We start from the raw sequence: 21,439 nt of genomic DNA on the forward strand, positions 1-21,439 counted from the left end.
CTACTACATGCAGTGTGAAATAAATGGCTCTATATTAGGCGGTGCGTACCATACACCAGCAGTTGTGGGTGAGCATTTGTCTGTTGGGTTATAAAAGGAAAACATTTGCATGGCTCCTCCCATTATCCTGACATGAGGAAGAATCCTCTTATTATTGGTATACATGTTAGATTTAATAGACTTTGGGCTAGATTCAGATAGCCCTGCGTAATGTTGTGCGGGCGTAACGTATCTCCGATACCTTACGCCGCCGTAAATTAGTGCGCAAGTTCCGTATTCAGAAAGAACTTGCGCCCTAAGTTACGGCGGCGTAACGTATGTGCTCCGGCGTAAGCCTGCCTAATTCAAATTTGGATGATGTGGGCGTGTTTTATTAAAATTTAGTGTGACCCCCACGTATTTGCCGTTTTTTTACGAACGACGCATGCGCCGTTCGTGAAAGAATCCCAGTGCGCATGCTCTAAATTCCGCCGCAAATCGTCAATGCTTTAGACGTGAACGTAACTTCCATACAGCCCTATTCGCGAACGACTCACGCAAACGACGTAAAAATTACAAAATTCGACGCGGAAACGACGTCCATACTTAACATTGCGTACGCCTCATATAGCAGGGGTAACTTTACGCCGGAAAAAGCCTAATGTAAACGACGTAAAAAAATGCGCTGGGCGTACATACGTTTGTGAATCGGCGTATCTACCCAATTAGCATATTCCTCGCGTAAATCAACAGAAGCGCCACCTAGCTGGCCAGCGTAAAATTGCAACTAAGATACGACGGCGTAAGAGACTTACGCCAGTCGGATCTTAGTCAAATCTATGCGTAACTGATTCTAAGAATCAGGCGCATAGATACGACGCCGCAACTCAGAGATACGACGGCGTATCTGGAGATACGCCGTCGTATCTCGTAACTGAATCTAGACCTTTCTGTTCTAAAAAGGCTTTACTGTGCTACACACTGACTAAGGTACAATACATGTTGCCGAGAATGTGTTTCCAGCACGACGGCATCGCGCTGATTCTCGGCGACATGGTGCCGACATCTCGCACTCGCTGGAATAGAAAAAGCACATTCCAGCGAGCGCGTCATAGAAGCGACGGGGATCCAACTTGGATTCCCGCCAATTCTAGCCGCAGCGTTTGGTATGAATCATGAGGGGGAACTCCACGCCAAATTTAAAATAAAAAACCGGCATGGGTTCCCCCCCAGGAGCATACCAGGCCCTTAGGTCTGGTATGGATTGCAAGGAGACTCCCCCCCTACGCCAAAAAAACGGCGTGGGGGTCCCCCACAATCCATACCAGACCCGTATCCAAGCACGCTGCCCGGCCGGTCAGGAAAGGAGTGGGGACGAGCGAGTGCCCCCTCCTGAGCCGTACCAGGCCGCATGCCCTCAACATGGGGGGGTTGGGTGCTCTGGGGCAGGGGGGCACCCTGCGGCCCCTCCACCCCAAAGCACCCTGTCCCCATGTTGATAAGGACAGGGCCTCTTCCCGACAACCCTGGTCGGGGTCTGCAGGGGGCTTATCGGAATCTGGAGCCCCTTAAATAAGGGGGCCCCCAGATACCGGCCCCCCACCCTACGTGAATGAATATGGGGTACATCGTACCCCTACCCATTCACCTGGAAGAAAAATGTAAATAAAATAAACACACAACACAGGGTTTTAAAATAATTTATTAGTCAGCTGCGGGGGTCTTCTCCGCCCTCCGGGGGGGTCTTCTTCCATCTTCTCCGCTCTCTGCTGTCGTCTCGGCGCTCCCCGGTTCTTCTCCCGCTCGCTCTCCGGTGCCTTCTTCGGGGCTGGCCGCCGCTATCTTCTTTTTAGCTCTATTACTAACGGCGGCGCAGCCCGCTCTTCTTTGCCGTCTTCCGCCTTCTTCTTTTCTTTAGATGTTGACGCGTCGCTTCCTCCCGCTGTGATGCCAGGTGTCCGGGGCGTGATGATTTATATAGGCCTCTTATGACGTCACAGTCCCATCATGCTCCGGGACCGGAGCATGATGGGACTGTGACGTCATAAGAGGCCTATATAAGTCGGATCCCCGTCGCTTCTACGACGCCTTTTTCCCCCATCGTGGCGAGCTGGCTCCCGCGACGGGGCTCGTAGGTGGTCAATCTCGCCAAGAAAGGGAGCGAGATTGACACAATATCGCGGTCACCTACAGTATATAGCCAGATGCAAAATTGAGAAAAAATTAGAGACACATTTAATGCACAAATTCCAGCTGTACCATACACCCACCAGTAACCGCTTGTCCAGATTGGCTTTCCGTAAAGATGACGTCACAGAGTTGGCATCTTTCTCGGACATCCATGCTTTAAAAAGTTTTACGGCAAAAGAGGCGGAAATGCCTGTAAGATATAAAATATTCAGCCATATTGTTACCAATAGAAAATGTATTCATTGATTTTAAATTTAACTTGTGGCCAGAGTGTGGACACCAAACCAACTACAAGAGCTTAAGAAACACACAAATACTGTATTTATCGGCGTATACCGCGCACTTTTTTGCCCTGAAAACCAGGGCAAAATCGTGGGTGCGCGATATACGCCGATACCCCGAGTAGCCGAGCCTGCCCGACTATACACGAGTGTACTGCGCTCGGTATATGCCGGCGCAGTGTTAAAACTCGGCACGGGAAAGCAGGGATCGAGCGGGGATGACGCCGCAGAAGGATGCCAGACCCGACGAAGAGAACACCCGAAGCCGCAGACGGACGCCGGACCCGACGAGGCCGCCGATGGACGCCGTGCAAGACACCAAAACTGTAAGTTCTAAAATGTTTTTTTACAGGAATGTCGGGTCCACTTTAGGGGTGCGCGCTATACGCCGGAGCGCGCAATACCCCGATAAATACGGTACTTCTAAAACAAGCTTGTCCTGATAAACAATGCAGCCATTAAGCAGAAATTTAACCTGGAATTACGCGACGTGACTTGCATTAATTCATATAGGGTTTGGCGTTAGGAAATGTTTCCCTGAATGTCTCACTGGTGTAAGAAGGTGATGGAAGTAGAAAGGGGCATCCCCATACGGCACAAGGCCAATACTGTGAATATTAAATAATGGATGTTTTGTGAATTATGTGTTATACTAGTATGCCATTGTTACAGTTATATTCTGTTTTTCTGATATCGCTTTTAGATCATTAGCGGCTATCATTTTACCTGAAGAAGCCCCAAAAGTGCGAAACATGTTGGGAATTTATACTGCTATACCACTAAGGAAATAACAGAACAAGACTATGTACAGATTGTGTATGATTTTACTATGAAATCTTATGGCTTCATTTTCATGGACGTTTTTACAGCCACTTTGTTTAGCCTTTTTTACAGCTTAAAAACGCCTGTCCATGTTTTTTTTTTTTTCTTTTGAGCTGGAGCTCAAAAACGCTGCGGTAGGGTGTTTTATAGCGTTTTTGCACGTTTTGAGCGTTTTTCAGCATTTAACGTCTGGCGTTTTTACAGCTCTAACGCTGGAGCTTCAGAATGCACTGGTCCTGTTTTTTTTTTTTGCAGCTTAAAAACGGCTCAGCCATCTACAGCTCAAAAACGTCATGGTGGGCATGAGGCCATAGACTAACATGGAGAGCCGTTTTTAAGCTGCAAAAAACGCTCAGAAAAGTGGCTGTAAAAACGTCCATGGAAATAAAGCCTATTAATCACTTCAGCCCCGGACCATTTGGCTGCCAAATGACCGGCCCACTTTTTGCGATTCGGCACTGGGTCGCTTTAAATGACCATTCGCGGTCATGCGACGTGGCTCCCAAACAAAATTGACGTCCTTTTTTTTCCCCACAAATAGCGCTTTCTTTTGGTGGTATTTGATCACCTCTTCGGTTTTTATTTTTTGCGCTATAAACAAAAATAGAGCGACAATTTTGAAAAAAAGGCAATATTTTTAACTTTTTGCTATAATAAATATCCCCCCAAAATATATAAAAAAAACAATTTTTTTCTCAGTTTAGGCCGATACGTATTCTCTACATATTTTAAGTAAAAAAAAACATAAAAAACGCAATAAGCTTTTTTTGATTGGTTTGCGCAAAAGTTATAGCATCTACAAATGAGGGGATAGTTTAATGGTATTTTTATTAATACTTTTTTTTTTTTACTAGTAATAGCGGTGATCAGCGATTTTTATCGTGACTGCGGCATTATGGCGGACACTTCGGACAATTTTGACACATTTTTGGGACCATTGTCATTTTCACAGCAAAAAATGCATTTAAATTGCATTGTTTATTGTGGAAATGACAGTTGCAGTTTGGGAGTTAACCACAGGGGGGCGCTGAAGGAGTTATGTGTTCCCTAAAGTGTGTTTACAACTGTAGGGGGGTGTGGCTGTAGGTGTGACGTCATCGATTGTGTCCCCCTATAAAAGGTATGACACGATCGATGCAGCCGCCACAGTGAAGAACGGGGAAGCCGTGTTTACATACCGCTCTCCCCGTTCTTCAGCTCCGGGGAGCGATCGCGGGTCTCCATCGGCGATCGGGTCCGCTGGTCCCGCGGTCACGGAGCTTCGTACCGGGTAGCGGGAGCGCGCCGCTTATTAAAAGTCAGCAGTTGCAATGTTTGTAGCTGCTGACTTTTATTTTATTTATTTTTTTACACAGCTGGACCTCCGCTTTAAGTCAGTTGACCAGTGGGATTTTTGGCAGAGGAAGTCCCATAAATCAGCTAGGAGGGGTGAGGGGGCGACACGTGGAATGGTTTTACCCCGTCTACTGGAGAGCAGAAAAAATCTTTAAAAACAAAAAATAAAATAAAATGGTGGAGTACCTTCTTTGACGATATTCTCGGAAAAGAGACTTGTGAGAATAGTGGCTGGGAGGGTTCCACCAGCCAATAATATGCCAGTCAGCACAGCTAGCTTGGTCTGTTCACTGTCCGAAAATGCCTTGAGAAACAGTAGAAGCTGAAGTAGTTAAAAAAAAAAAGTATTTAGAGACCAGCTTTACAAGAAAATAATGCACACATGCTGTAAGATTAAATAAATAATAACAAAAGATAAAAAAGGGGGGAGGGAAAAATACACACATGCTGTAAGTTTAAATAAAAAATAAAAAAAAATTAGGGTTAGACGCTTTCCCCGACTTGTTCATTCCCCGACTTAGTTGGGGTAGGCTGTACACTTTGGTGGGGGTGGGTCAGCCACGCCCTGTGACCTTTGACCTCTGGGAACCCACCTTCTGACCTTTGACCTTTGGGGGAGGTCCCTGTTCCAATTCCTGAGTCCTAGCCATATTCTTCAATGGGAAACCCTAACCCTAACCCTAAACCCTAACCCCTTAGGGCCAGATTCACATATAATTGCGGCGGAGTAACGTATCGTCTATACGCTACACCGCTGCAAGTTTTCATCGCAAGTGCCTGATTCACCAAGCACTTGCGTAAAAACTTACGGCGGGGGCGTCCGGCGCAAGCCCGCCCAATTCAAATGGGGCGTGTACCATTTAAATTAGGCGCGCTCCCACGCCGGACGTACTGCGCATGCTCTGTTTTGAAATTCCCGGCGTGCTTTGCGCGAAGTGACGTCATTTTTTTGAACGGCGACGTGCGTAACGTATCGTATTCCTGGACGTCTTACGCAAAAAAAATAATAATTTGAAATTCGACCCGAGAAAGACGGCCATACTTTAACATGGCTCGACTAAAGTTAAGCCATGTTAAAGCAGCCGTAACTTTGCGACGGGAAAAAATTACTAGCGACGACGTAACGAAGGCGAAAACCGTTGTGGATCGCTTTAAATCCTCGTTTGCATACCCGACGCTGGAAAACAACGCGAACTCCACCCAGCGGCAGCCGAAGTATTGCATCCTAAGATCCGACGGTGTAAGTCAATTACACCTGTCGGATCTTAGGGCTATCTATGCGGAACTGATTCTATGAATCAGTCGCATAGATACTCAGAGAAACGCCGTCATATCTCTTCTGTGAATCTGGCCCTTACTTTCTGCTTTCAAGCAATGCATCCAGCTTCTTCCCAGCAGCAGCATAATGTAAGGGGGGGTGCACTGTGATGTAAGGGAGAGTGGGGGACTCAACTTCTGATGGTGCGGTGGTTCTTGACATCTAATGTAAAGGGGAGGGGGTGTGCTGGACATCTAATCTTACAGATACAACTGGCCTGTTTGAGGGCAATCATAATGCTGATGCAGCCCATGATGAAATTGAGTTTGACACCCTTGCCCTACAGCATTGTATTCATATATGTATCCTTAAATACAAAAAAAGTATCTCCCACTATCTCTCTCATGCTGAAAAAGTCAGGGGGACCAGTTGGAAAATTATAACAATGCGTTTCATGGGTTAAAAATCCCACTGCTTCAAGGGCTGATAAAAAATAGTAAACCAAACAAATATAATAAGACGTCAGCGGCAAAGCCCTATAAAACTGGACTGCATGGGGATCCCCAATAAGTCAACCGATCCCGTCCCAGAACCTGCGGTTCCAACTAGAGGACCTGCTAATGGCTTAATTCCCAATGGGGATTATCAGAGGGGGGGGGGGGGGGGCTCAGTAATGGCTTCCGTTTAGGGGAAAGCGTCAACATTGAAATCATTTGGAATGTCCAGCCCCTGCCTTACCCAGGGCCGATCCTAGGGTCAGAGACGCCTGGGTGCAGAAATATTTCTGGCGCCCCCCACATGGGTGTGGTCATCTCACTAACTCCTCCCCTTTACACGTGTTTCTATGGCAAGGACTCAAACACAGAGATGCTCCCCTAAGGCCTCGTACACACGGACGGACTGTCCGATGAAAACGGTCCGCCGGACCGTTTTCATTGGACATGTCCACTGCCGGATTTTGGTCTGATGGCTGTACACACCATCAAACCAAAATCCCAGCGGACAGGATACACGATGACGTGGCCGCGCCGTCGCCGCGGCGACGTGCGCGACCCTGGAAGGTCAATGCTTCCACGCATGCGTCGAATGCGTCCGCTGAAACTGGTCCGCAGACCAGTTTCAGCAGACATGTTCGGTCGTGTGTACGGGGCCTAAGAAGTCTTCATTAGTGTCCCCCATCAGAGCCCCCCAGCAGGTGTCCCCCATCAGAGCCCCCCACAGCAGGTGTCCCCCATCAGAGCCCCCCCACAGCAGGTGTCCCCCATCAGAGCCCCCCACAGCAGGTGTCCCCCATCAGAGCCCCCCCACAGCAGGTGTCCCCCATCAGAGCCCCCCACAGCAGGTGTCCCCCATCAGAGCCCCCCCACAGCAGGTGTCCCCCATCAGAGCCCCCCACAGCAGGTGTCCCCCATCAGAGCCCCCCACAGCAGGTGTCCCCCATCAGAGCCTCCTAGCAGGTGTCCCCCATCAGAGCCCCCCCACAGCAGGTGTCCCCCATCAGAGCCCCCCACAGCAGGTGTCCCCCATCAGAGCCCCCCACAGCAGGTGTCCCCCATCAGAGCCTCCCAGCAGGTGTCCCCCATCAGAGCCCCCCACAGCAGGTGTCCCCCATCAGAGCCTCCCAGCAGGTGTCCCCCATCAGAGCCTCCCAGCAGGTGTCCCCCATCAGAGCCCCCCCAGCAGTTGCCCCCTATCAGAGACCCCCCACAGCAGGTGTCTCCATCAGAGCCCCCCCCACATCAGGTGTCCCCATAGATCAGTACCTGTCCAATAGAACATTGTAGCTCGGGCGTGCTGGGAGCAGAAGCACATTACAGGGGGCGGGGCATACGTGTCATCTTTGGTCACTTGGAGGGTGGCACTCGGAGAGCATTTCTGGGAGTGCATGGGATGATTGGCAGCAGCTCCGGCCAACCCAGAAGCCTCTCATCACACCGCCTATGGGAGAAGAGCCGACACACACAGAGGGGGCGGGGCAGACAGGAGACTGCTCCATGCACACCGGACAGAATTAATTAGTGGAGCCTAGTGCCGGAACGTGTTCCAGTACTAGGCTCCGCTGTGGTACCCAGCCCGGATTCCGGGGACAGCAGGAGGTATGCGCTCTTGTCAGAAGCAAGCGGGATGGGGAACCGCAGCACCGGCTACATGCGCTCCGCCTCTGGACACAGACAAGGAGGAGGGAGGGGAGCACTTTGGAGCTTTGGCGCCCCCACCTCTGCGGCGCATGGGTGCGGAGCACCCCGCGCACCCTGCCTAGGATCAGCCCTGGCCTTACCTCTATAGCCTAACTTACCTTCTTAATTTCGTCTTCAAAAGCTTTTTCCAGGTATTTATATCTCCTGATCAGTTTGCTGAAGACCTGCAGGACATAGAATAGACATGTGAGTACTCGATGTACTTTATTTCTGCTTAATTTTCTTTCATCTACACAGGAAGACAGGTTATTGTCCTAATTTGATAAAACAAATACTATATAAAACCACTTTAATTCGCCTAGGCGAATGGCGTGCAATGTCCTCCCTTTGCTTCCTGGGATATGCACGTCACATATCCCTGGGGGCAACAAAGCCTTTCATTCTATAAAGATGGAGGGGGTGGGCCTAGCAAGGTGTCATCGGGGGGTGCGCTGCCTGGACATGGAACAGCCAGCAGCCTCTGAATGATGTCACACCAAAATATGGCGGTGCAGCACCGAGTGCTGCCAGAAGAGAACAGGATCTCAGCTTGACAACACTGGATCCGCTGGGTGGGTAAGTACTTGAAATCTGCATAACTCACTACCAGGTAAGTAGGGGTTAAAAAAAATAAAGGAAAAAAAATAAAAGCTCCCTCCCGACAGCCAACAGACCGTTGAGCTCCCTCCCGACACCCAACCTGACCGTTGAGCTCCCTCCCGACACCCAACCTGACCGTTGAGCTCCCTCCCGACACCCAACCTGACCGTTGAGCTCCCTCCCGACACCCAACCTGACCGTTGAGCTCCCTCCCGACACCCAACCTGACCGTTGAGCTCCCTCCCGACACCCAACCTGACCGTTGAGCTCTCTACCGACACCCAACCTGACCGTTGAGCTTCCTCCCGACACCCAACCTGACCGTTGTGCTCTCTCCCGACACCCAACTGACTGTTGTGCTCTCTCCTGACACCCAACTGACCGTTGTGCTCTCTCCAGACACCCAACTGACCCCTGAGCTCCCTCCTGACACCCAACTGACCTTTGAGCTCCCTCCCGACACCCAACTGACCCCTGAGCTCCCTCCCGACACCCAACTGACCCCTGAGCTCCCTCCCGACACCCAACTGACCCCTGAGCTCCTTCCCGACACCCAACTGACCCCTGAGCTCCCTCCCGACACCCAACTGACCCCTGATCTCCCTCCCGACACCCAACTGACCCCTGATCTCCCTCCCGACACCCAACTGACCCCTGATCTCCCTCCCGACACCCAACTGACCCCTGATCTCCCTTCCGATACCCAACTGACCCCTGATCTCCCTCCCGACACCCAACTGATAACAGATATTCTTCTTGACAACCTATTGACCACTGATCTCCCTCATAGTACCCTTCTGACCACTGACCTTCCTGCAGACACCTTACCGATCACGGATTTCCCCCTTGACATCCTGCTTACCACTGATCTCACAGATACACGTGCGACTACTGATCTCCCTGCTGACACACTACTAACCACTGATTTTCTGGCAATACATTATACAATTTTCTTGTATAATTCTCCTTTAAAATTTATCAAAACCATATAATATGAGGTCAAACCTAAACACTTTCAATTTGTATGCAATCAGATGGGCCCTTGCACTATATATTTGCCGGTAAATCTAAGGGAAATTGAATACGAAAATTCTATAATACATGGCCAGCTTAAGGTTGAGTTTGCATGGGCTGCAAGGGGGTGGTAGCTGTCCGCTAATGTGCCAGCTCCCATCTCTCCACAGTGATCCACCTGTTGATGATCCTGTTTGTCAGCTCTGCCTACTTAAAGCCTTCCAGTTCATTTGCTCTCTGCCTTCGCCTGTGTTAACATTACAAGAGACTTTCTCCTGCATTCCTGTTGAAGATCTGCCTGACTGACGTTCCCTCTGGCTACAGATCCTGCTTGCTGTATGTCTACCTTTTATCACTGGCTCTTTGACATTTGGCTTGGCCGACTACTCGTTCTGGTTACTGAACTCTGGCTATGTTTTGACTACGCTTACTCTGTTTACCTTTTTATTTTTTATTATTAAACAGGTGTGATTTAACTGTACTTCTGTCTTTAACTGTACTTTCTGCCTTGATTTCCACACTAAGGCCTGCCCAATTTCCATTACCCCTTCTCCAATAACAGACCATCCGTGGCCACTAAAGGCATGTTTAATGGACATTCTGAAAGCCTGTGGGCGGGGCTTGGCTGGGAAATCAGTAAAGTCTATTAGAAGTAGTAAAGTGAAACTTAATATATATATATTAGTAAAAAAGTTAAAGAAAAAAACGTTTTTTTTGTTTTTTTTTTGTGAATCACATACCATTTTTTAATAATCCAGTTATTGTGTTCCTTATATAAAAGATCGAAATAAAAAAAGTCTGACTTGAATGAAGAGATATATATATATATATATATATATATATATATATATATATATATATATATATATATTTTTTTTTTTTATACAAAACCGTCAGGGATCTACTAGAACTTTTCATAGCCTACCTGGGCATAATTACGCATAGTCTCATAATCCTCATTGGCTCCAAAGACGCAGTGATTGGCCACCTTGGTTTTGTCTCCATCGTCTATGCGAGTGCCGCCAGGAGCTAGGAACAGGAAAACATGCATTATGCACTGCGTATATAGAATGATAAAGAATATATGATGTAATGAGATATTATGTAATAGAATATATATCCAGCAGTGGCGGTGCGTTCATAGTGGGCGCCAGAGCGCCGCCCCCTCTCTCCTGCACCTGTCACTCAATAGATAGATTCATGCAATTGTCAGTTAAAGTAACGCAGTGCCAAATCACAAAAAATGGCCTGGTCATTAACCACTTCAGCACCGGGCCTATTCTGGCACTTCTCTCATATAAAAATCATAAAATTAGTCAGAACCCGCAAACATTATATCAATATTTTTTTAGCAGACACCCTAGAGAATAAAAGGACAGTCATTGCAACTTTTTATCTCACACGATATTTGTGCAATCATTTTTCAAACGCCTTTTTTTGGGGGGGGAAAAAAAAACAGTTTCGTGAATTAAGAAATAACAAAAAACAGTAAAGTTAGCCCAATTTTTTTGTATAATGTGAAAGATGATGTTACGTTGAGTAAATAGATACCCAACATGTCACGCTTTAAAATCGCGCACACTCATGGAATGGCGCCAAACTTAAAAATCTCCATAGGCGACACTTTAATTTTTTTTCAGGTTACTATTTTCCAGTTAGAGGAGATCTAGTGCTAGAATTGTTGCACACGCTCCAACGCACGCGGCAATACCTCACAAGTGGGGTTTGAACGGCGTTTACATATGTGACTTACATGCGTGTTGGCTTCTGAGCGTGAGCTACTGGGGACACTTTAAAAAAAACATTTTTGGATCACTTTTATTCGTATTACAAGGTATGTAAACACCCCTTGTAATAGGAAATGTGTGTGACAGGTCCTCTTTATGGGAGAGATGCAAGGTCAATAAGACTCCACATCTCTCCTCCAGGCTGGAAAGCATGAGATCAGGAAAAAAAAAAGATCTCTTGCTTTCAGCCGCGATTGCGGCTTTGTTTACCTCTGGGTACCCGGGCGTGACGTCACAATGTCGCGCCTGGGCCTCTGACGGTCACAGAGATGACTGGTGACCATCTGGTCACCAGAAATCTCCATCGTTGTGAGTCGGCCGATTCTTTTTCCGGGCCCCCGATGGCACGGGAGAGCTAGGGTTGCTACCTTTTCTTCAAGCCAAACCCGAACACTTTAGCGGCACAGGGCACGTTTTTTTTCCGTAGTATACACAATAGGATAATAAAAGACCTGGGGCACCTTTGGGTGCCTCAAAGACAGTGGTAATGCAGCGCATTGTGGCAAACAGTGGGTGTGGCCAAACTGCTCTTGCTGACATAGTGGCTCCCCCTCAGTGATGCCAAACCTGCCCCCAGACAGCGGCCCGCATCTCCCGAATGGCAACAGATTTTTGTGTGACTACCTCAGTTACTTGGGGAGCCACAGCCCAGTCTGAATAATGTGTCCGGGTTTCAGGCAGACTGAAACCCGGACACAAGATCCCAAACCCGAACTGTCCGGGTGAATCCTGGACAGGTGGCAACCCTAGGGAGAGCCCGGAGAAGCACCGGATGGAGGCGGGAAAGGGGGTGTACCCTCCCGCCGCCTATAATATCATACGACGTCCTAGGTGCAGAAGTGGTTAAGGGGGTAAATCCTTCTTGGGCTGAAGTGGTTAATCATGATTGTTTCAGTTCAATTTGTTTTTGTTTTTTTTCGATTTATTTTTTTTCACAAAAAGATTGGATGCACTTCCTTTTAACTAGACCAAACTCTTTTAACAGTGTGACTTCGAATTAACCTTCGAAAAAAATAGTCTCCTTGGCGTTATAAATCACACAGCGTTTTTTACGCCTCTGGCAGACAGCTTTCTATCCCCCAATAGTTCATCGCACACGTATTTTCATTCCTCGGACAGGTTAGTAATTTTCCCCCGGAGTGGACAATGACTTTAAAATGAGAATTTCCTCAGAACTGTGAAAAAAATAAATATCCCGCCAATGTGTGAATCGCCATCTACAAATCGGGAACGCAACGCTTTATTGCCGCCCTCCGGGTGTCTGCTCGCTTCTACCAGCATTTCTAAATTGATTTCCCAGTCCCGGCTGACTGTGACAGGGGTATCAATCTGATCCCCTCCAAAGGCTGAAATCTCCTTATCCTGAATATCCACTGAACTGTAAATCTAATAGACACACATTAGGTTGTCCCTGGTGTCAAATCGCTTCCTGCGGCACGTTAATAGAGGACTGAAAACATAATTAGGCTCCATGCACACGGAAGCTGATAAACTGCAGTTTATTGGCGTTTTGGCCTTTTTTTTTTAAAGCCCATAAACTGAACTCTATGCTAGCCTATGTGCCCATGCACACCTGGGCGTTTTTTAGTGTTAATGAGCTTTGGAGTTTATTGGCTTTTTTCTGAATGCCCGAAATTTGCGTTCAAAGTGCTGTTTTTTGGCAGGAAAAAACGCAAAAAAAATGCAAAACGCTGAAAAACGCCGGTGCCAGCGTTTTTTTGAGTTTTGTAATCCATTGAAAAAAAAAGAAAAGAAAAAAAGCTACTCTGAAAAACGCTGATTAAAGCTATTGCAAAAACGCTAAAAAACGTTGAAAGGCTCCCTGCAAAGCTACTGGCGTTTTTTTATAGCTTTTATCAGCTTTGGTGTGCAATGTAGCCTTAGAGGGGATGCACTGTGATACAATCTTGCTTTAAAAAAAAAAAAAAAAAGAAGTGTCCCAATGGCAACACATGCCGGGAATAAAGTCTCCCGCGCGCACGCGCGGGAGTGACGACATTGCCGCTCCAGCCAATCACAGCCCTGGAGCGGCGATACCCGGAAGACACGCCGAGGCAAGATGACATCTCGCTCGGCGTGGACCAGGTAAGTTCTCCACACCTCGTTCCAAGGTAAGTATTTCATAATGAGCCGGGTATGCAACCGCTTTAATTTTGCAGTTACAGTAAAACCTTGGCTTGCGAGCATAATTCGTTCCAGGAACATGCTTGTAATCCAAAGCACTTGTACATCAAAGCATTTTTTTTAACCACTTAACACCCGGACCAAAATGCAGCTAAAGGACCTGGCCAGTTTTTGCGATTCGGCACTGCGTCGCTTTAACTGACAATTGCGCGGTCGTGCGACGTGGTTTCCAAACAAAATTGGCGTCCTTTTTTCCCCACAAAAAGAGCTTTCTTTTGGTGGTATTTGATCACCTCTGCGGTTTTTATTTGTTTCGCTATAAAAACAAAAATAGAGCCACAATTTTGAAAAAAATTCAATATTTTTTACTTTTTGCTATAATAAATATCCCCCAAACATATATTACATTTTTTTTTTCCTCAGTTTAGGCCGATACGTATTCTTCTACCCATTTTTGGTAAAAAAAAATAAAAAAAATCGCAATAAGCGTTTATCGATTGGTTTGCGCAAAATTTATAGCGTTTACTAAATAGGGGATAGTTTTATTGCATTTTTATTATTTTTCTTTTTTTTACTACTAATGGCGGTGATCAGTAATTTTTTTTGTTACTGCGACATTATGGCGGACACATCGGACAATTTTGACACATTTTTGGGACCATTGCCATTTTCACAGCAAAAAGTGCATTAAAAATGCATTGTTTACTGTGAAAATGACAATTGCCGTTTGGGAGTTAACCACAAGGGGGCGCTGAAGGGGTTAAGTGTGACCTCATTTGTGTTTCTAACTGTAGGGGGGTGTGGCTGTAGGTGTGACGTCATCGATTGTGTATCCCTATAAAAGGGAACACATGATCGATGACGGCGCCACAGTGAAGAACGGGGAAGCTGTGTTTACATATTTTAAATAAAGTGTCATTTATATTTTAAATAAAACGTATACATTTTTTCAAAGAACACATTGCTAATAGTATTAGCAAAATTTCCATGAGGTGCACCTCTAGCAGATATGATGCAGGAGATGGTCAGAGACTGCAAACGTGATACAGGAGATCAATGCAGCCTCACCAGTGTCCATTAAATGCAGCTTCACCAGTGCCTGTCAGATGCAGCGTACCAGTCAGATGTAGCAGCCTGCCTGTGCCCTTCATGCAGCCTCACCAGTGCCTGTGCCCATATGTAGCAGCCTGCCAGTGCCAATGCCATGCAGCCTCACCAGTGCCCATCAGATGCAGCAGCCCGCCAGTGCCCATGACATGCAGCCCGCCAGTGCCCATCATGTACAGCCTACCAGTGCCCATGAAATACAGCCTACCAGTGCCCATGAAATACAGCCTGCCAGTGCCCATGACATGCAGCCTGCCAGTGCCCATGACACGCGCAGCCTGCCAGTGCCCATGACACGCGCAGCCTGCCAGTGCCCATGACACGCGCAGCCTGCCAGTGCCCATGACACGCGCAGCCTGCCCGTGCCCATGACACGCGCAGCCTGCCAGTGCCCATGACACGCGCAGCCTGCCAGTGCCCATGACACGCGCAGCCTGCCAGTGCCCATGACACGCGCAGCCTGCCAGTGCCCATGACACGCGCAGCCTGCCAGTGCCCATGACACGCGCAGCCTGCCAGTGCCCATGACATGCAGCCTGCCAGTGCCCATGACATGCAGCCTGCCAGTGCCTGGTAATGCGATGTCACGCTGTGTGTCAGAGCTGGATCTGAATCACTGTGCAGCTGCTGTAACGATGTCCCGCCTAGCATTGGATCAGGGTGCCGTCTCTTATCACCGCCATTACTAGTAAAAAATAAAACAATAAAAATGCCAAAAAATCTATCCCCTATTTTGTAGATGCTAAAACTTTTGCACAAAATAATCAATATACACTTATTGCAAATTTCTTTAACCAAAAAAATTTAGAATACATATCGGCCTAAACTGATTAATATTTGTTAAATTTTTTTGGATATTTATTATAGAAAAAAGTAAAAAAAAAAAAAAAAAAAAAAGAAGAATGTATGTATGTATGTATGTATGTATGTATGTATGTATGTATGTATGTATGTATGTATGTATGTATGTATATATATATATATATACATATATATATATATACACACACACACACACACACACACACAGTATATATATATATATATATATATATATATATATATATATATATATATATATATATATATATATATATATACATACACATACACATATATATATATATACATACACATACACATACACACACACACACATATATATACACTGTATACATACATACATACATTCATACATACACATTTTTATTAATTTTTTTGCAAAAATGTCGTTACGGCGGCGTAACCTATGTGGTCCGGCGTAAGCCCGCCTAATTCAAATGTGGATGATGTGGGCGCGTTTTATTTAAATTCATTGTGAACCCACGTATTTGAAGTTTTTTACGAACGGCGCATGCACCGTTCATGAAAAAATCACAGTGCGCATGCTCGAAATTACGCCGCAAATCGTCAATGCTTTAGACGTGAACGTAACTTACGTACAGCCCTATTGGCGAACGACTTACGCAAACGACGTAAAATTTTCAAAATTCGACGCGGGAACGACGTCCATACTTAACATAGGATACCCTTCATATAGCAGGGGTAACCTTACGCCGGAAAAAGCCTAACGTAAACGACGTAAAAAAATGCGCCGGGCGGACGTACGTTTCTGAATCGGCGTATGTAGCTAATTTGCATATTCCTCGCGTAAATCTACAGAAGCGCCACCTAGCGGCCAGCGTAAATATGCAGCCTAAGATACGACGGTGTAAGACACTTACGCCGGTCGGATATTAGGGAAATCTATGCGTAACCGATTCTAAGAATCAGTCGCATAGATACGACCTCCCGCACTCAGAGTTACGACAGCGTATCCAGAGATACGCCGTCGTAACTGCTCTCTGAATCCGGCCCATCGCGTTTGTCTATTGTTGTGACTTATGCCGCGTACACACGACCGGAATTTCCGATGAAAAAAGTCAGATGGACTTTTTTCAATCGGAAATTCCGATCGTGTGTGGGTGTTAAGAAATAGAACTTGTTTTACTTTTTTCGGTTGGGGAAAAAAAAAACAATAGGAAATTCCAATCGTCTGTGTGCAACTCCAACGCAGAAAAAAAACACGCATGCTCAGAATCAAGCCGGCGCATGCTTGGAAGCATTGAACTTCATTTTTCTTGGCTCATCGTAGTGTTTTACCTCACCACGTTTTGGACAGTCGGAATTTGGTCTGACAGTGTGTATGTAAAACAGCTTGAACGAAATTCCGACGAAAAATTCCATCGGATTTTAGGCCATCGCAAATTCTGATCGTGTGTACGGGGCATTAGATGAGGATCAGATCACATTTTATGGCAAATTAATGCACAAAAACAGTTAATGCCATGGGGTTCACATACTTTTTCTTGTCGCTGTATATGTGTTACGCAGGAAGTTAATGTACAGATTTAATAAGCAAACTGGTGACTATGCCATGTGGGGATTGGAGGTCTCGCTAGGTGCGAATAGAGCCCATTAATAATTGCTGAATAATCAATCACAGCACATACTTTTAAATTAGCCACAAATAACGGAAAACCCTTGGAAACTGCAATTTAGACACATTTCTAAAAGTGAAAAAAATTCAGAAAAAAAAACCAAAAACAATTCCGGATTCGCCCTTACCTAGCATGCTCCCGGCTATGAGAATGTCAAACAGCGTGTCAGCATAGCGGCGGTAATCTAATCTGGAGCCTGTTGTGTCAAGAAATTTCGCTACTGCCTCCAAGTCAGCGCCAGCTTCATTGAGGCCTTGGATGATCGTATCCCGAAACACTGTAGGTTCAAATTTCTCTTTTTCATCTGCGGAAAAATAAATGTTATAAATATTACTTCAGCACAATTTAATAAATCTATTTATAATATCAGAAGCATTCATGCAAGCTGAACGTAATGTCGCCGTATTCTTTCTAAGGGGTAGATTCAGAAAGAGTTAGGCCGGCTTATCAGTAGATACGCCGACCTAACTCAGAATCTACGCCGACTTATGTTTAAGTGTATGCTCAAACAGAGATACGCTTAAACATATCTAAGATAAGACGGCTGGCGCCGTCCTATCTTAGGTTGCAATTTTTCGGATGGCCGCTAGGTGGCGCTTCCATTGCGGTCGGCGTAGAATATGTAAATGAGTTGATACGCCGATTCACGAACGTACGCCCGGCCGCCGCAGTAGTTTTACGCCGTTTCCGTAAGGCATTAGCAGGCCTTAAGTTATTCCATCTAATAGATGGAATAGTAATGTTAAAGTATGGCCGCCGTTTTTTACGTCGTTTGCGTAAGTCGTCCACGAATCGGGATTTACGTCGTTTACGTCCACGTCGAAATCAATAGGCCCGTACGACGTACTTAGCCGCAATGCACCCTGGGAAATTTTAAATAGAGGTAGAGTTAAACTAGGACCCCAGTCACCTAGAGAAACCAGGGGAAATAGGCAAGGGCTATTGGACTATATCGGTACTTAGATAATTCAATTTATCAGAAAAGTGTAATAAAAAGGTAAAAACAGTTCATTTTATTAAAACATAAACAAAACATAAATGACGATTTTGCCCTGCGCCTACGCAAATATTTTGCGCTGCCCTCGATTCACGGAGCAGTAGCTCCGTGAATTACGAGGGCGCGCCGGCAAAATTGCCCGGCGTAAGCGCGCGCAATGTAAATGATCCCGCCGGGGGCGGGAATCATTTAAATTTGGCACGCTCCTGCGCCGAGCGTACAGCGCATGCTCCGTCGGGAAACTTTCCTGATGTGCATTGCGGCAAATGACGTCGCAAGGACGTCATTTGCTTCAAAGTGAACGTGAATGGCGTCCAGCAAACGCCGTGAAATTCTATACTTTAGCATTGGCTGCCCCTGCTATTAGAAAGGGCAGCCTTGCGCTAAAGTTGCCGTACGGAAACTCCGTACCTGGCTTGCGCGGGGCCCGCGCAAGTTTGTGAATCAGTTGGTAGTATGCAATTTGCATACTACACGCTGATCACAATGGGAGCGCCCCCTAGCGGCACACGCAAGAATGCAGCCTAAAATCTGCGAGGCATAAGAGCCTTATGCCGCGCAGATTTTAGGCTGCAGTCGGTGTAACGAGGTTCCTGAATCAGGAGCACTCGTTACACCGGAGCAAGTAAGCAATTGCGCCGTGTAACTTATGGTTACACGGGCGCAATTGCTTCTTGAATCTGGGCCAGTATTTTAAAATTACAGAGATGGTGGTGTAAAACAATAGATCATACGACCAGCCAACACCTGATAAAGGTGGTATAAGGAGCCCAAGTTGCGGGCAACGATCAGGCGGAGGGGGTCATATGTATCAGGCTCTCACCCTGGGAAATGTAGGCGCCCGGCGCATGCGCATTAAGAAAAGACACATAAAAAAACGTGAGGTCAAGCCTCATTACCATAAAACACGTCCCCCTCCAAGACATTTGAATTCGGTGCCCTTACGCCCGCCGCTTTAGGCTACGCCGCCGTATATTAGCAGGCAAGTACATTGAGAATCATGTACTTGCCTAGCTAACTTACGGCGGCGTAGCCTAAACAGGCTAAGCTACGCCGCCGCAAGTTTAAGCCTTTCTCTGTGAATCTACCTATAAGAGATTAATGGCTGTATCATCGACTCCCTCTAGTGGCCATAATGGAAGTATAGTTTTCAGAAATGGTGACTTAAATGTACCGCATTTTGGTCACTAGATGGAGCTGATAATACAGGCATTAATCTTGTGACATTTTGTTCAGTTTGCACAAATGCTTCTGACATTCATGCAACAAACTTTTGACAAATAAACCACAAAGTTTTTTTAGTTTTTTTTTAAGCTTTGTCTAGCGTGGGGAAAAATTAGAACCCCCTATCAAATTTTCCCTGCTCCTCAGGGGCTCCTATAAGAGAACTTTCCCTTGATGTCAGGTTCCGACAACAGTTTCACCCAACAGAAAGTGAGGGAAAATCTGCAACAGAAATACATACAATGTAGAGCAGGGGATGGTCTGACCCCCTTGGCAGCTTTTTGTATCTGTGCCCCCATTAGGGCTCATTTACAATTGCTTGGGCTTAAACCCACATTGGCCCAGATTCACATACATCGGCGCATTTTTAATGCCGCCGTAGAGTATCTAATATACGCTACGCCGACGCAGCGCAGAGAGGCAAGCACAGAATTCTCAAAGCACTTGCCTCCCAAACTGCGCTGGTTTCCTCGGCGCAAGCCAGCGTAGGTGGAAGTGGGCGTGAGCCATGCTAATGAGGCGTGACCCCATGCAAATGCTGGGCCGAGTGCCAGACAAGTACTTAAAACAAAGGGCGCATGCGCCGTCCCGTGGACGTATCCCAGTGCGCATGCGCACAATCCCGTCGAAACAACTGGCTAAGATATGTCGAATCACTGCCTACGGTGTGAACGTAACCTACGCCCAGCCCTATTCACGTACTACGTAAACAACGTAAAATACGACGGCTTGTGTTCCCTGGTCCATACCTTTGCATGGGTTGCGCCTCATAGATGGGGAATAACTTTACGCCGGACGTACGACTTACGCAAACCGCGTATATTATGCGACGGGCGCAAGTACGTTCGTGAATCGCCGCATCTCCCTCATTTACATATTTGAATGGAAAATCAATGGGAGCGCCAAAAACGTCCAGCGTAAATATGCGCCAACTCTACGCCGTCGTAGGCAAGTTACGCCGGTGGACTGAAGCCTGTTTTAAGGCGTATCTTAGTTCTGTGGGCACGGCGCACGGATACGACGGCGCATATTTACACTTACGTGGCGTATCTCGAGATACGTCGGCGTGAGTGCTTCGTAAATCCAGGCCATTGATGGCTAGTTTACACTTGCTTCAAAACAAGACTTCGGACAGGCTTTGTTAAAGCTCTCTGAACGCCAGTCATAGCTCCCGTCACTAAATAAAATGGTTAGCTTACAATCCCATTTACACCTTGCTGTTGCTTTGTTTTGCTACACAAATTATACCCCCTATAGCTTTAGTGGTGCTTCAAAGCATCTTCAAAGCCTCCATAGAAGTCTATGGCAAAGCTCGCTTGAAGCTCCACCAAAGCCCCGTCGACGCTCCGCCAAAGCCCCGTCGACGCTCCGCCAAAGCCCCGTCGACCCTCCACCAAAGTCTCTTTGAGGTACCAAGCAAAAGCAAGGTGTAAACAGGACTGTAAGTCAACCATTTTATTTAGTGACAGGAGCTTTGACTGGCATTCAGAGAGCTTTAGCACTTATCTACACTTGCTTCGGCTTCAACAAGGCTTTGTTAAAGCTCTCTGAATGCTAGTTAAAGCTCCTGTCACTAAATAAAATGTTAGCTTGCAGTCCTGTTTACACCTTACTTTTTCTTTGCTTCCGCATTGCTTAAAAAATTATACCCCACGTAGCTTCAGTGGTGCTTCAAAGTGTCTTCAAAGCCTCCATAGAAGTCTATGGCAAAGGTCCACCGAAGCACCAAGCAAAAGTAAGGTGTAAACAGGACTCTAAGCTAATCACTTTATTTAGTGACAGGAGCTTTGACTGGCATTCAGAGAGCTTTAACAAAGCCTGTCCAAAGCCTTGTTTTGAAGCAAGTGTAAACTAGCCGTTACAGATTTTCCCTCACTTCCTGTCTGGTGAATTTCTTGTCACCAGGACAGGAAATTAAGGTAAATCTTTGAGTCCATGGATAGCAGCAGAAACCTGACCGGGTTGGTGGGAACCTCTTATAATGGGCACATGAGGTGTACAGACCCAGGAACTCAGCACAGGGATGGTGGAAACTAGGGTTGTCCCGATACCCAGCCTCCCCCC

The 21,439-nt window shown here is 46.6% G+C and overlaps 1 protein-coding gene across 2 annotated transcripts in view; it reads right to left on the reverse strand.

Moving 5' to 3' along the window:
- The window catches only part of BZW2 (basic leucine zipper and W2 domains 2), a 110,622-nt gene that overhangs the window by 35,873 nt on the left and 53,310 nt on the right, over positions 1-21,439 (reverse strand). For both annotated transcript variants that reach the window (XM_040352245.1, XM_040352246.1), the window contains exons 3-7: positions 17,282-17,458; positions 10,582-10,685; positions 8,162-8,227; positions 4,794-4,929; positions 2,250-2,359 (exon numbers count right to left, since the gene is read on the reverse strand). In XM_040352245.1, the coding sequence (XP_040208179.1) occupies positions 2,250-2,359; positions 4,794-4,929; positions 8,162-8,227; positions 10,582-10,685; positions 17,282-17,458 (593 nt within the window). The remainder of the gene's footprint in view (positions 1-2,249; positions 2,360-4,793; positions 4,930-8,161; positions 8,228-10,581; positions 10,686-17,281; positions 17,459-21,439) is intronic.

This window comes from Rana temporaria, chromosome 5, assembly GCF_905171775.1.
Source record: "Rana temporaria chromosome 5, aRanTem1.1, whole genome shotgun sequence".
Taxonomy (NCBI): Eukaryota; Metazoa; Chordata; class Amphibia; order Anura; family Ranidae; genus Rana; species Rana temporaria.